Here is a 16005-nt window from a genome sequence, read left to right as displayed (position 1 = left end):
AATTCCTCATTAAGTGGCTTACCAAATAAAATGGGTACCAAATAAAATGCCTTGGGTAGCATTACCAATAATCATAAAGGAATAATAAGCTTTTGATTACTAACTATAAATCTCTTATCAAATAATTACAAAATTAAATGTGACATTATACCAAAAATGACAAAGCAAATGCCGTGTTCCCACTGTAACCCTGAGTCAGTTGGCCTCAGAGCAGATTAAACAAATAGCTGTTGACTAGTAAACCACCAGGCAGGACATCTTCTGCAAACTTCAGGGAACCTGCTGTTAGCCTGATGTGCCAGCACGTTTTCAACATCTGGAACAATGTCGAACAATGTGGATCAAGATATTTGGGAAAAAAAAAAAAAAAAATCCCAGAAAGTCCCAACAAGGAAAACTTCAATTTGCGGCATACTCACAACTGTGTTTGGGCTTCCCTGGTGTCTCAGTTGGTAAAGAATTTGCCTGCAATGTAGGAGACCCAGGTTTGATCCCTGAGAGGGGAAGATCCCCTGGAGAAGGAAATGGCAACCCACTCCTGTGTTCTTGCCTGGGAAGTCAAGGCAAGACTTATTTCTTTGCTCTGCTACTCTTTTTTTCCCTGTCAATAACCCAGAGTGTTGGAAGCGTGGTGTGAGTGGTCATGGAGATGGTGACTAATGGAAGTGGCTCCATAAGGCATATCACCAGGTTGCAGAAAGAGTACCACACTAGGAATTGGGAGTTTCAAGTACACTCGGCACTCAGTACCTGGTGGGGATGGGGGCTGGAGGGTGTTCCAGGACCTTCTAAGATACAAAAATGAGAGAAGGTACAGTATTTGTATACAATCTATATACATCCTTTCATACACTTTACATCATCTCTAGATTATAAAACCTAATACAATGTAAACAGTTTTAAGTACAATGTAAACAATTGTGTGTGTGCTTAGTTACTCAGTTGTATCCGACTCTTTGCGACCATTGGACTGTAGCCTGCCAGGCTCCTCTGTCCATGGGATTTTCCAGGCAAGAACACTGGAGTAGGTCGCCATTTCCTTCTCCAGAGGATCTTCCCAACCTAGGGATCGAACCCACATCTCCTGTATTGGCAGGCGGATTCTTTATCCACTGAGCCATCGGGAAGCATCTTGCCAACAGTTGTGGTTTGATTGCTAAGTCGTGTCCGACTCTTTGTGACCCCATGGACTGCAGCCTGCCGGCTTCTCTGTCCAGGGGACTTCCCAGGCAAGAACACCAGAGTGGGTTGCCATTTCCTTCTCCAGGGGATCTTCCCCACTCAGGGATCACACCTGGGTCTCCTACATTGCAGGCAAATTCTTTACCAACTGAGACACCAGGGAAGCCCAAACACAGTTGTGAGTATGCCGCAAATTCAAGTTTTCCTTGTTGGGACTTTCTGGGATTTTTTTTTTTTTTTTTCAAATATCTTGATCCACAGTTGGTTGAATCCATGGCCTCACAACCCACAGATACGAGGGCTGACTGTCCTAATTCCACCCCTACTCTAACTAGCAAGGACAAAAGGCAAAACACTTGACCCTAAAGAAACTCAGCCTCTGGTTTCCTTAAAAAATAAAAGCACTGCACTTTCCAACAAACTGCCTCAAAGTCCACTTGGTAATAAAGGTGAGGTGCCCCAACCCTCTGCAGCAGTTCATAAGCTTTGTGAGAAGAGGAAATACTACTGGCTTCACTTTTGACTCCCTAGAGGTTGGCAGAGGACCCTGCACAGCGGCTGGCTCTTACTATGTAAGTATGTGTTGAATGAACTGAGTCTGTAAACTTATGCTAACATTTAAGATTACAATAGTTCTCAACTGTTCTTGCTAGGTAAATAATTTTGGCCATTTCACCTTGCTTGGGACCACCTTTTAGCACTCGTGAAATGAGGGCTTCTGACTATGAAGGGCTATGGGCTATTCTTTGTAAATATAAAGACAATGAAAGTATTTCTGGTAAATGATGAATGGAAGTTGAAATAAAGTTTCTTTATTACCCTGAAAATCTCATTCCTACAGTGAAACTAACTTCAAAAGTACTTACAAATGTCGATTTATTTATACTTCACACTACCTTATAGATAAGTAAATAATCACATCCTTCTTGTAAGTGAAAAAATTTAGGCTCACAAAGATTGAGTAAAGTGCCCCAAGTTTACTCAGCTCGAAGCAATGTAGCCAGGAGGCAGAAAGAAAATTTAAATGACAATTTTTCCACAAACTGATCTGCAGATCCAGTGTAATCCCAGTCATCTCAATTGGCTTTTATTTTGTGTGGAAATAAACAGACCGACTCTAAAATTTATATGAAAATGCAAAAGGACCTTAAGAAGAGCCAGAACCACCTGCAGATAAAAACAAAACTGAAGGACTTATACTGTTTTCAAAAGTTATTATAAAGCTGTAACTGTGATATTGGCACAAAAACTAATCAATGGAATAGAAGAAAGTGTCTAGAAATTAATCCACATTTATATGGCTAATTGACTTCAACAAAGTTGAAAGGTAATTCAGTGTACAATGCTATAATAATTAGATAATTATATAAAAGGAAGGAAGGAAGGTAAAACTTTGATCCATACTTCACACTACTTACAAAAATTAATTCAAAATAGATCAGACATTTACATAAAGCTATACAATTCAACAAACTCTTTGGGAACTGACGTTAGGCAAAGACTCAAATATGACAACAAAAAAAAAAAGTAGGATTCATAAAAGAAAAACTGAGAAATAAAACCACTTCAAAATTAAAATGTTCTGCTTTTCAAAAGACGTTGTTAAGAGAAAGAGAAAACAGCTATAGACTGGGAAAAGATATTTGCAAGAGAGTATGTGTGCTCAGTCATGTCCAACTCTTTGCAACCCCATGGACTGTAGCCCAAGAGGCTCCTCTGTCCATGGAATTTTCAAGGCAAGAATACTGGAATGAGTTTCCATTTCCTACTCCAGAGGATCTTCCTAACCCAGGGATGGAACCCGTGTCTCCTGTGTCTCCTGCATTGGCAGGCAGATTCTTTACCACTAGCACCACCTGGGATGACCTGATATTTGCAAATCACATGTCAAATAAGGGTCTTGCATTCAGAATATATCAAGAATTCCCAACAGTCAATAAGAAAACAATCGATGTAATCAAAATACATGGGCAAAGCTTTATTTGAACAGACATCTCACTGAAGGCAATAATACACTGATGGTAAATTGGCATATGAAGAAATGCTCAACATCTTAGTTATTAGGGAGTTAAAGTGAAAGTCCCTCAGTTATGTCTGACTCTTTGTGACCTATGGACTATATAGTCCATGGAATTCTCCAGGTCAGAATCTGGAGGGGGTAGCCTTCCCCTTCTCCAGGAGATCTTCCCAACCCAGGGATCGAAACCAGGTCTCCCATAACACAGGCAGATTCTTACCAGCTGAGCCACAAGGGAAGCCCAAGAATACTGGTGTGAGTAGCCTATCCCCTCTCCAGTGGATCTTCCCAATGCAGGAATTGAACCAGGGTCTCCTGCATTGCAGGTGGATTCTTTACCAACTGAGCTATCAGGGAAGTTATTAGGGAAAGGAAATCAAAACCGCAATACGAGACTATGACACACCTTCTAACATAGCTAAAAAATAAAAACTGAACATACCAAGTCTCAGAGAAGATGTATTGAAACTGGGCCTCCCATACACTGCTGGTGGGAATGTGTACAATCATTCTGGAAAAGAGTTTGGCAGTTTCTTAAAAAGTTAAATACATGTCCACCCTATGACCCAGTCATTTCAATCCCAGGTATCTGCCCAAAGAAATGAAAGCATATGTCCACACAAAGACTGTACCCAGTGTTCATGGCAGCTTTCTTTGTAATAGCTCCAAACTGGAAACACCTCAAATGTTGCAAAGGACAAACTGGGCTACATCCATACAATGGAAAACTACTCAGCAACAGAAACGAACTACTGATGTATGCGACAATATGGGTGGATGTCAAAAAAATTATGCTGAGTAAAAAGAAGCCAGACAAAATGTACGTATGACATGTGTACGTACACATATATGTGGGTATATGCATATATGTATGTATTGAGTTCTATCTACATAAAATTCTGGAAAATACACATTCATCTATAGTGCCAGAAAGCAGAGCAGTGATTACTGTGCTCAGTCGTGTCTGACTCTTTGTGACCCTATGGACTGCAGCCTGCCAGGCTCCTGTGTCCATGGGATTGCCCCAGCAAGATTACTGGAAGGGGTTGCCATTTCCTCCTCCAGGGGATCTTCTGACCCAGGGATCGAACCCATGTCTCCTACCTCTCCTGGACTGGGAGGTGGATCCTTACCACTGAGCCACCAGGGAAGCCCAATCAGTGATTATCAAAAGGTAAAAGGGGAATACAAAAGGGCAGGAGCAAACTTTTAGTGGTGACGTGTTTGTTCACTATCTTTATTGCAGTGATAAATTCCTGGGCGTATGCATATGTCAGACTGCACAGTGTAGTAAGTACGGTCACTTTAGTGTATGTTACATAGGTCACGGGGACTCCTGAAGAGTACACAGGAGCCCGTAGTCAGGGAAAGAGAACTGAACTGCTTCTCGACGCTGGGGACTGAAAAGGCAGGAAGAAAACCATTCAAGATGATGGCTCCAAAGAAGTCTCTAAACTAATGAAAGTAAGCAGCAGTTTAGAATGCAACAAAGGATAATGCATTAAATCAATCACAATTCCCACCCCTCTTACATCTAGTCCCCTAAAAAGTGAGTCAGATGACCTGTGTCAACTTCTCCACTCCACTACAGGTCCCTTGAGGTTCACACTGATTCCTGTACCTGCTGCTGCTGCTAAGTCACTTCAGTTGTGTCCAACTCTTTGAGACTCTATGGACTGTCCGTGGATTCTCCAGGCAAGAATACTGGAGTAGGTTGCCATTTCCTTCTACAGAGGATTCCTGTACCTAGCATTAAAACTGCAAACAAGCATATGGAAAGCCTCAAGTGACATAGAGTTCTGTGCCTAAAAGGATGGAAGCCTTTTAAAAATCTTGAATCTAAACGGTTTTGGGGCTTCCCTGGAGGTTCGGTAGTAAAGAATTGCCTGCCAATGCAGGAGACGCAGGTTCAGTCCCTGGGCCAGGAAAATCCCCCAGAGAAGAGAATGGCTACCCACTCCAGTATTCTTGCCTGGGAAATCCCATGCACAGAGGAGCCTGGTGGGCTACAGTTCATAGGGTTGCAAAGAGTTGGAACCGACTTAGTGACTAAACAACAAAGAGCTCTTACTTGAAAGAACAGTAGTTTGTGTTCCTGATTTCAGCATTTTCTCTCCGTCTCTTCACTGTTTCCAGTGCTAAGTCTCTCCAGTAATGTCCAGCTCTTTACAACCCCATGGACTGTAGCCTGCCATGCTCCTCTCTCCATAGGATTTTTCAGGCAAGAATACTGGAGTGGGTTTCCATTTCCTCCTCCAGGGAATCTTCCCTCCCCAGGGATCGAACATGGGTCTCTGCACTGCAGGCAGATTCTTTACCAACTGAACCACCACAGAAGCCCTTTGTTATTCTCAGCTATTAAATGGGAAATATTCCTAACCCATACAGTTAGGGAGCAAATAAAGTTAAGATGCAAAATTACTGTTTTCTCTAAATCACTCTAAACGCATCAGCGATCAGGACTACTACTGCTTTGTTGTTCAACAACATAGAATCGTGTCCGACTCTTTGTGACCCCACACGTTGCAGCACACCAGGTTTTCCTGTCCTTCACTATCTCCTGGAATTTGCTCACATTCATGTCCACTGAGCTGGTGATGCTATCTAACCATCTCATCCTCTGCTGCTATCTTTCCCAGCATCAGGGTCTTTTCCAATGAGTCAGCTCTTCACATCAAGTGGCCAAAGTATTGCTACTACCACTACTGAGTTAGGAACTATGATAATGCAGTACAAAACCAATGTGTGTCATTTTAATTCAACTGAATCTTCACTGAGTTTGATGATTCCGCAGGTGGCCTCTTTATCATCTGACATCACACTCTCTAAAATAACATTCCAACAGTGTCCCAGTCAGAGCTGAGTTCTAGTTCCAGCTCTGCACCTGTTTGAGGTCATTTTGGGTAATAATAACAAACACAGTCTATGGCAAGTTTATTATTTAAAAATACACACACATGCACATATATACACATATGTATGAACTAAATTTTTTCTAAGATCTCTTGAAGCTCCGCAGTTCTCAGACCGTACTTTATTGGGAAAATTTAAAGCACCAAACACTGATTTCCCCCTTCTGTTTTTCAAAATGTTTCTGTATCTAACCTCGATTCCTTCTTTCCTTTCCCCGAATATCCCAACTACCTGTATTCTCCACACTACGTCTGCTTTTTCTCCTAGGGATGGCCCACCCTCGTCAGCATCTTCACTCCCACTTGACTTCTTTATATAAATACTTGTCTTTCCTTGTTTGAAAAAAGAAATTTTTACTCAATCCTCCAGTCCTTTCTAGCTGCTATTCTGTGCTCCTTTCACTGGCACTTTCTACAATTACTACCAATTTTTACATCTCACATTCCTTGGCCTAATCCTTAGCTTCTATGAAGGTCTTTGGCTAAATCCCATGTTCTCCACCTCTTCCTCATTTCTAAATACGAATGACAATATCTTCTAAGCAATCCCTCCTCCTTTAGCTCTCAGGATCTCTCTATCTTGGCGTCTTCCTTACATCTCCACCCCTACTGTAAACATGCCCCATCCTAATCAAAAGTCTCTGGTTGTTCAGTCACTAAGTCCTGTACAACTCTTTGCAACCTCCATGGACGCCAGGCTTCCCTGTCCTTCACTATCTCCTGGAGCTTGCTCAAACCCATGTCCATTGAGTCGGTGATACCACCCAACCATCTTATTCTCTGTTGTCCTCATCTCCTCCAACAGCATCAGGGTCTCTTCCAATGAATTGGCTCATGACATCAGGTGGCTAAATTATTAGAGCTTTGTCATCAGTCCTCTAGATTTGACCATTCAGTTCCATTCCCACCACCACCTGGAGCCACTTCCCTACTTTAGAGAATGCCATACCTGCCCCATTCAACTCACCCACCTCCCACATCACCTACAAAAAGCCTGCAAAACTGCCCAATCATTTTTGCTTTTTTCTTAAGTCTCTTAAGTTGTGGACCAAAATGTGTCTCCAGCGGGCTCTTTTATTAGTCTTACCCTTGTCTAGGGTCCCATCACCATCATCTAAAATATGCTTCCTGTCTCTCAACCCCTACTCCTCCACTCTTCCTAGACTTAGGACGTGACCTCATTATTTCATACATATAGCATTTGTAATACACGCCTATTTGGTTTCTCTGTAGCAGTTCTCTCCCCCTTCCAACACTTTCTCCAGACTGCTGCTAGAATGACAGGCTAATGCCTCTGCAAAAACTTCTCAGTGCCTTCCAGGAGTCCACAGAAGGAAGCTTAACCTCCCTCGCAAGACCCTTAAACTCCCAACCCCTCCTTGCAAACTATAGTTTATACTCCAGGACTATCAAACTAAGCTCAGTTCACTGTGCCTAGAATGCTGATTCAAGAAACAGTTCCACGCACCCTTTGCCTAGAATGCCTTTCCCTAACACTTGTCTACCTAGCAAGTCTCCAGGCATCTTTTAATTCCAAACTCAACCCTCATCTCCTCTTTCAAGCCTTTCCTGTTGTCTCCATATAGTGTCCAGCTAGGCCTTCTCTGCTAAGAGCGAAGTAAAGAAGCCTTGTTCAGACATCTATTAAGTCTAATTATGTGTGTCTCCTGGGGGGGTTCCTTGAGGGAGTGGTCTTGCTATCTCTTAAGTATTATTCCAGCATTTAGCAACAGGGAACATTTTCACTTGCTAATGCCCTGGAGCACAGAGCTTTCTCTCCGAATAAGTCTCCAGGTCCTGAAGGAAGAGAAGGTCATGTTAATACCACCACTGTAAAAAGACTACAAAATGGCATGGGAGTGTACAATAATAGCAGAATACAACACACTTCCTGTACTTCTTTCATTAATTTCATTAAGTGCTTTCGCCTTTACTGTAACTTGACTAGAGAAGGCACTAAGAAGAGTTTAAACGAACCAAATATTAACCAGCCTCTGATATGCAGGCTGATTTTATAATGGCCCTTAACCTGGAAATACAGGTGCATTCAAATATACACCCTGATAAGAAAGGAGGAAGAGAGGATAGAGTTCAATGACTCAGAGCTTGCCAAGTCAAAAGTTCCTTGAGATAAGCTCTAAAAGGATGCAATCTTTTGGACGTGGTTTGAAAAATGCTCATCCTTGATTTAGAAATCTTAACAGAACTGGTTACACATGGCACCATCTAGTCTTAGAAAAGAGAATCCAGCTAGGTATGTATTAATGACCTAGAGCCAGACATCCTGGAATGTGAAGTCAAGTGGGCCTTAGAAAGCATCACTACGAACAAAGCTAGAGGAGGTGATGGAATTCCAGTGGAGCTATTTCAAATCCTGAAAGATGATGCTGTGAAAGTGCTGCACTCAATATGCCAGCAAATTTGGAAAACTCAGCAGTGGCCACAGGACTGGAAAAGGTCAGTTTTCATTCCAATCCCAAAGAAAGGCAATACCAAAGAATGCTCAAACTACCGCACAATTGCACTCATCTCACAGGCTAGTAAAGTAATGCTCAAAATTCTCCAAGCCAGGCTTCAGCAATATGTGAACCGTGAACTTCCAGATGTTCAAGCTGGTTTTAGAAAAGGCAGAGGAACCAGAGATCAAATTGCCAACATCTGCTGGATCATGGAAAAAGCAAGAGAGTTCCAGAAAAGCATCTATTTCTGTTTTATTGACTATGCCAAAGCCTCTGACTGTGTGGATCACAATAAACTGTGGAAAATTCTTCAAGAGATGGGAATACCAGACCACCTAACCTGCCTGTTGAGAAATTTGTATGCAGGTCAGGAAGCAACAGTTAGAACTGGACATGGAACAACAGACTGGTTCCAAATAGGAAAAGGAGTACGTCAAGGCTGTATATTGTCACCCTGTTTATTTAACTTATATGCAGAGTACATCATGAGAAACGCTGGGCTGGAGGGAGCACAGGCTGGAATCAAGATTGCCAAGAGAAATATCAATAACCTCAGATATGCAGATGACACCACCCTTATGGCAGAAAGTGAAAAGGAACTCAAAAGCCTCTTGATGAAGGTGAAAGTGGAGAGTGAAAAAGTTGGCTTAAAGCTCAACATTCAGAAAACGAAGACCATGGCATCCGATTCCATCACTTCATGGGAAATAGATGGGGAAACAGTGGAAACAGTGTCAGACTTTATTTTTCTGGGCTCCAAAATCACTACAGATGGTGACTGCGGCCATGAAATTAAAATACGCTTACTCCTTGGAAGGAAAGTTATGACCAATCTAGATAGCATATTCAAAAGCAGAGACATTACTTTGCCAACAAAGGTTCGTCTAGTCAAGGCTATGGTTTTTCCTGTGGTCATGTATGGATGTGAGAGTTGGACTGTGAAGAAGGCTGAGCACCAAAGAATTGATGTTTTTGAACTGTGGTGTTGGAGAAGACTCTTGAGAGTCCCTTGGACTGCAAGGACATCCAACCAGTCCATCCTAAAGGAGAGCAGCCCTGGGATTTCTTTGGAAGGAATGATGCTGAAACTGAAACTCCAGTACTTTGGCCACCTCATGCGAAGAGTTGACTCATTGGAAAAGACTCTGATGCTGGGAGGGATTGGGGGCAAGAGGAGAAGGGGATGACAGAGGATGAGATGGCTGGATGGCATCACTGACTCGATGGACGTGAGTCTGAGTGAACTCCGGGAGTTGGTGATGGACAGGGAGGCCTGGCGTGCTGTGATTCATGGGGTCGCAAAGAGTCGGACACGACTGAGCGACTGATCTGATCTGATCTGATCTGATGTATTAACGAAAATAAAGAGAAACATAGAACATATATTGTGTGCATTGTGATCATACATATTCACAAGTTTGTAAATTTATGGATAAATTAAGGTTGACAATAAAACATAACAGTGCAGCACTTATAAATAAATATGCAGTGTTAACCCACTCACAGATAGCTAGGGACAACAGTTCTAACGGCTCCAATCAAACCAGAGAAGTAGCTTTCATGTTAAATGTAGTATTAGGGTATTAAGAAACTAATTATTTCAAAAGTTATTTTATGGGTGGCTTCCTTGAACATGTTTTTTCTTTTTAAAAGCTTGTTATTTTCTCCCAGTTAAGGAAGTGATCCTGGGGAAGCTGGTATTTCCTTGGTTCTAAACTATACCCGTGCTAAAGCAAAACAAACCCCAACCTCATTAATTCTATTTTTGGTCTAGTTTCCAAGGCAGTTTTCACAAAAACTATTCTCAGCCCACTGTTTTCAGCTTTGTAACATCAACCTTCAGTAGCCAGAAACTGTTACACTTTGTGTAATCCCTTGACACACAAGGTCTATCACAGATCACTTTATTCCACCTGCCTCTCAAGGGTAAAGGGGAAAAAAAGGCTCTGTCTTCCCATTGATTTTAAAGTTTCTTTCCTAAAATCACTGTTGTGGGATGTGTTCCCACCTAAGTTTTATAACCTTGGTTACCTCAAGTTCATCAGCATCAAATTTCTGGTGGAACCCTCCCCAAATTGGAACTGTGAGTCTCAGTTGTGTCCAACTCTTTGCCACCCTATGGACGCGTGTAGCCTCTATCCATGGAATTCTCCAGGCAAGAATACTGGAGTGGGTGGCCATTCCCTTCTCCAGGGGATCTTCCCAACTCAGGGATTGAACCTGGGTCCCCTGCATTGCAGGCAGATTCTTTACCATCTGAGCCACCAGGGAAACCCTTCTCAGCAACTGTACAAACAAGAAAAAAGGGAATCGGAAACAGTTTCTAGTTCCAAGAGGCCACTGACCTGACCTTGAGCAATCTACTTCACTTCTGTAATACAAACTGCAGTACCTGCTTTCAAAATAGAATGCTTCCAGAACTAGCTTCCGTGCTTTGAGTTTCTAAGATAAAATGGAATTTAATAGAAGATTTTATGAAACAATCTTATTGCCCGGCCCAGTTTCCTAAACGGTCAAGGATAAAAAAAAACCTGTAAAACTGGATTCCCCCTTGCCCAAATTTCTACTTGCACCACTGTATTACCAAATAAGCTGAAGTCTCTCTCTCTCCAACTTTTTAAAAACCATACTAGCATTATATCTACTTATTCTTCAAGGTGAAGTAAAGGCAATCTGTACAGATGGAAATTTTAAAAGTCCTTATGAATTCAATCAGGTCAGATGAAATCCACTGGTAGAAGTGCATTGTCTGCCGTGGACTCAAAAGAAGCTGGAGAGTCACAATGTGGTCAAGTGTAGGAGACTCTCAAACGTCTGAAATCTATGATTCTGAGAAAAGACAGAGGAAACAAAAGTCCTGATGGGGGAGCGCGAGAAGCCAAGCGTCAGGGTCCGATGGCAGGTTAGAAGGGAAGGTGCGTGTCTTAAGTTTACTCCTAACTCTCCCGAGAAGAGGTGTGAGGCGCCGCTACTAGAGACGCTGCGAACTCTTAGGGTGGGAGGGACCATACCGGTTCTAGCGTGGGCCCCAGACCCCGGGGAGGAGGGACTGGAATTGCTGAAAGTAAAAAGGAGTCAAGTTGAATCCTGCAGCCATCCCGGGAGCGGCCGCGGTCACCCCGAGAAGCGCACGGTCGCTGGGGTCCGGCTCCCACTGAATTTAGCCGGGCCGGAGCGCGGCGCGGCCAGCAGCTTCACCTGACATTCCGCGGGGCCCCACCCACGCTCCCTCCCTCCCAGGTGTCCCGGCCCCCATCGGGACGCAGCCCGGGACGCGGGGGCTGCGCCTCTCGGGCTCCACTTACTTTGTCACTGGTGCTCTCGGTTTCGTGGTCGCCGCCGGCCGCCTCTCCCTCGCGGGGTGGCGACGCCGCCTCTCCCCCGGGGCCGGGGCCGCCGCCTCCCCGGTGCCTGAGTTCCCACATCTCCGGCTCCCGCGCAGCCGGGCCGGTCTCCTCCAGCACCCCCGAAATCCGAGCTTGCGCGCGAGGTCTCGAAGGCCGGCCGAGCTGCGGCCACTCACACGCCTCCCCACCCCGCACCCCACCTGGAGGCGCCGCTGCCGCCGCCGCCGCCGCGCCGGGTCACCCCCAAAACGGCATCAACGAGCGAGCGCTCGTGGCCGCCTCCAGCGAGCGCGGCGCCGGGGGCCGGCTCGGGGAGCCCGGCCCGAGCGGAGAAGGCGGGGGCGCGGCGGAGGGCGGCCGCTGGTTGCCAGGTGCGCGTCCCCACGCGGAGGCCCAGGTGGGAGGAGGAGAAAGGACCGGGAGGGCAAGACCAAGCCTGACCTGCCTTAGCGCTCCGCCGGGGTGCCCGCCGCCCGGGCCCTGCCACTCCCCGCCCCGCCCCCCGGACTCAAGAGTCAGCCGCTCCGGGCCCCCTACACCTTTCTCCCCGTTCCTGCCTCCTGCAGCCAGGTCACGCGCCGCAGGCCCCACCCCGCCCCGCCCCTCTGCGCTGCACTGCGGTTCCCACAGCCCCGCCTCCCTCGCCGGAGTGACGTCATGGGTCCCGACCCGAGGCTCCGCCCCGGCCTCCTGCGAGCGCGCAGGTGGTGTGGCTCGGAGGCAAGGTGCGGGCTGGAGCGCGCGGGAGGAGCAGGGAGGTGGAGGAGGGTCGAGCTGCTCGCTCGAAAGTGAGGGCTGAGAACTTGTGGACTCGCCCCGGAGCCACTGGGAGGGCCGGAAGAACTCCTCGAAGGCCGCCGGGTCAGTATTGACCGCGCTCGGCCCCTACCCCTTCTCAGGGCTCTCCGCAGCTTGACACATCTCGGCGTTCAAACGTCAGAGGTTCAGGAGGTCCAGAAGCAGAAACCTGTCGGGCAGGATGAACCCGACGACTTGGAGGCATTCTGCCCCGTGTCATCACCTGCAAAAATGGGAGATGCGTTGGCCTCACTGGGCGTCCTGGGATGAGTTGGCCAGTTTAAACGACATCCCCTAACTGCTTCTCCAAGGACTTCGAGTATTGAAATCTCTCAAAAAATTCACTGCCTAGGGCCTGGAGAGGGAACCACGACTCTGAGATGCCCCCAGGTGCGGTTGCCAACCAGCTAATCTCTAAGCAGTCATGGACCTTGAGCTGCTAAAGTTGGAACAGGAAGGGCACAAGATCCGCCTTAATTCCGTTCCAAATCCTGTTAGAAGGTGATTAGTTTTCTTGACACGTATGTACCACCTGGTCATTACTGACAAGCTGACACATGGGACGAGGGGTAGGGAGGAGACAGGCCATCACTGTAGAACACACTTATAGAAATAAATCAACAATATAAATCTCTCAAGGTCATTACCGACCCATTGAAAACAAGTACTGTGGTTCTGAAAACTGAATAACAAGCAGAAATAAAAAGTCAAAGTAGGACGCACTGAAAACCAGGACACAAAGACATTATTTTCCATCATCAAACAGATCTTTAAAGCTCTGAGTTCAGATTGGGTTGTCATATTTTCAAAGGGATAGAGAGGAAAATCAGTCTTCTGGGAAGAGCAAAAATGACAAAAGATATGAGAAAATAAGTCTTTTGAGTCACAGTCATGGCGTGGTTATCCTTAAAGAACGGACGACTATAGGGTGATTAGTTTAATCCATTGTTCTTCATTTCTTTGGAGAACCAGAGATGAAGCACTGCCTGATTCTCAGGAACATAAGGTTGAAGAGACTGATGAAGGCAGTGATGGAGTCTCCCATCTGAGGTCTTGTTTAGAAGCCTGAGTTCTAGCTCCACCAATGCCACTAATTGGGTGTGGCCTTGGATAAGTCATTAAGCTTCAGTGTCCCCAACTATAAAGTGGATAGTTGGGAGGATGGCCTTTGTGGTCCTTTCCAACTTACAAATGATTCTGCAACTAAAGCCTCTCTTCATCGGACGCCAGTCCTTCCTTGCTCCCGTGGCTCAAGAATAGGGGACCTGATATGGCACTCAAACGGTTTCCTCCTTCCCCTAATCAACCCAAGAGCAATTAAAAACATTTATTTTTTTTGGCTGTGCTGGGTCTTCGTTGCCAGGAACGGGCTTTCTCTAGTTGCGCTGAGCAGAAGCTACTCTGTGAAGAACTGGCTTCTCATTGCAGTGGCTTCTGTTGTTGCAGCTTGTGGGTTCTAGAGCACAAGCTTAGTAGTTGCGGCGCTCAGGTTTAGTTGCCCTGCAGCATGCGGAATCTTTTCAGACCAGGGATCAAACCTATGTCCCCTGCATTGGCAGATGCATTCTTAACGACTGGACCGCCAGGGAAGTCCCTGCAAGAGCTCCTTTGACTTTGTTCTGCTTTGCTGCGGGAGGGGGAAAAAAAAAAATGATGAGAAAGGTATCAAGAAAAGTGCCAGGAGGGAACACTAGCAGGCAGGAGCATGTGCCAGAAGAAATAGTGGTCCCAGACCAGGAAATGTGGGCCCAGGTATTTAGACTGCCAAAGGAAATGGCAACCCACTCCAGTGTTCTTGCCTGGAAAACCCCATGAACAGAGGAGCCTGATGGGCTACAGTCCATGGGGTCACAAAGAGTTGGGCATGACTGAACGATTGAGGACAGAGTACTTTACTACTTTATCTCGCCCTTCCTTAAATTCTATTTCCTGTGTTTCAGCACAGATGGTCATTTCTTTCTGTCTTCAGTATACTTATTGCTACTCATTGAGAGCTTACACTGAACCGAGACAGCAGGAACGACTTTCTATTCATCCTCACAGCCCAATCCCTTGCAACGGTGCCAGCCCCCACCCTCATGCAGTCAACTCTTTTGTGGAAGAAGTGAGCGAAGAAATGAATGAATAGCAGAGGTACAGCATAACCAGGGACAGATATATAGTCTTTGCATTTTTTAAATAAAAAGTCTATATTAGCCTTAGAAAGGTATTCACGTGTCTTTGTTTTTCACTTGATATGAAAAAGATTGATTTTAAAATGTATTAAAAGAGGGTTATAGTAATGACTAGTACATTTTATTTTAGGTGTATTATGGTATAGTCAACCACACGGGCCTTACTGAGCCCTATGGCGTCAGACTTCCTCAATGTCTTTTCTTTTTCATTTTTATCTTTCATTTTCCTTCATTCAGGGAGCTTACCTTCTCAAAGTTTATTATACTTAATGTTCTGTGGTACAAATTCTGGCATGTAAATGTTTCTAAGGTCTCACCTGTTGGTTTTACAAGAGTTTAATCTGCTAAAGGGCATTATGTAAACTCCGAGCACAGAGCCTAATCACAGGAGACACTCGGCCAATGTTTCTTGGTTGATTTATAGATTTTCTAGTATGTTGAAATGATTTATAACTTTGAGTGAGGGATTTGCTAGAGGGGGAAGAGAGAGTGCTAACTATTTATATGATTTTTATTAGATTTTTTTTTTTTACCTTCTCCTTTGCCCAAAGATGAAGGGATCCCTTATCACCCTCTTCCCTGAGTACCCAGAATGTTCCCAGACTGGTAAACATTCCCCTCTTGTGTGGGAATTTGAGCTGCTTTCCACATCAGAGGCACAGAGGCGCCCGACTGGAATGTCCCCGGCTTGCCAGTGTAAGAAGAAATCTTCCTCAGCCAAGGTTTTGGTTGCTTGGACACCCACACCATAGCTTTTGTCGCTTGATCTGTCCATCTTTCTCTGTTGCCCTCTGTCAATTCAGTCTGTAAATCAGAGGTAGAAATTTATTTATTTTTAGCTTTTTAGTTTTATATTGGAGTATAGCCAGTTAACAATGCTGCAACGGTTTCAAGAACACAGCAAAGCAACTCAGCCATACATATGCATGTATTAATAATGTATCAGTGAAGTGTTAGTTGATTAGTTGTATCCAACTCTTTGCAACCCCATGGACTGTAGCCCACCAGGCTCCTCTGTCCATGAGATTTCCCAGGCAAGAATACTGGAATGGGTTGCCATTCCCTTCTCCAGGGAATCTTCCTAACCCAGGGATCGAACCCAGGTCTCCAGCATTG

The 16005-nt window shown here is 45.1% G+C and overlaps 1 protein-coding gene across 3 annotated transcripts in view; it reads right to left on the bottom strand.

Annotated features, from left to right (window-relative positions):
- Positions 1-12029, bottom strand: part of CDS1 (CDP-diacylglycerol synthase 1) — a 76007-nt gene extending 63978 nt beyond the window's left edge. Inside the window, exon 1 of one of the 3 annotated variants that reach the window (XM_055588984.1) lies at positions 11876-12029. In XM_055588984.1, coding sequence (XP_055444959.1) covers positions 11876-11995 — 120 coding nt within the window. In that variant the 5' untranslated portion in view covers positions 11996-12029. The remainder of the gene's footprint in view (positions 1-11875) is intronic. The other 2 variants (XM_055588983.1, XM_055588982.1) reach the window with 2 other exon arrangements.
- Between the last annotated feature and the right edge of the window lie 3976 nt (positions 12030-16005).

The sequence above is a fragment of the Bubalus kerabau genome, chromosome 7, assembly GCF_029407905.1.
Source record: "Bubalus kerabau isolate K-KA32 ecotype Philippines breed swamp buffalo chromosome 7, PCC_UOA_SB_1v2, whole genome shotgun sequence".
NCBI classification, from domain to species: Eukaryota; Metazoa; Chordata; class Mammalia; order Artiodactyla; family Bovidae; genus Bubalus; species Bubalus kerabau.
The sequence above is the reverse complement of the archived record's forward strand: the minus strand, read 5'-3'. Positions and strand labels throughout refer to the sequence as shown.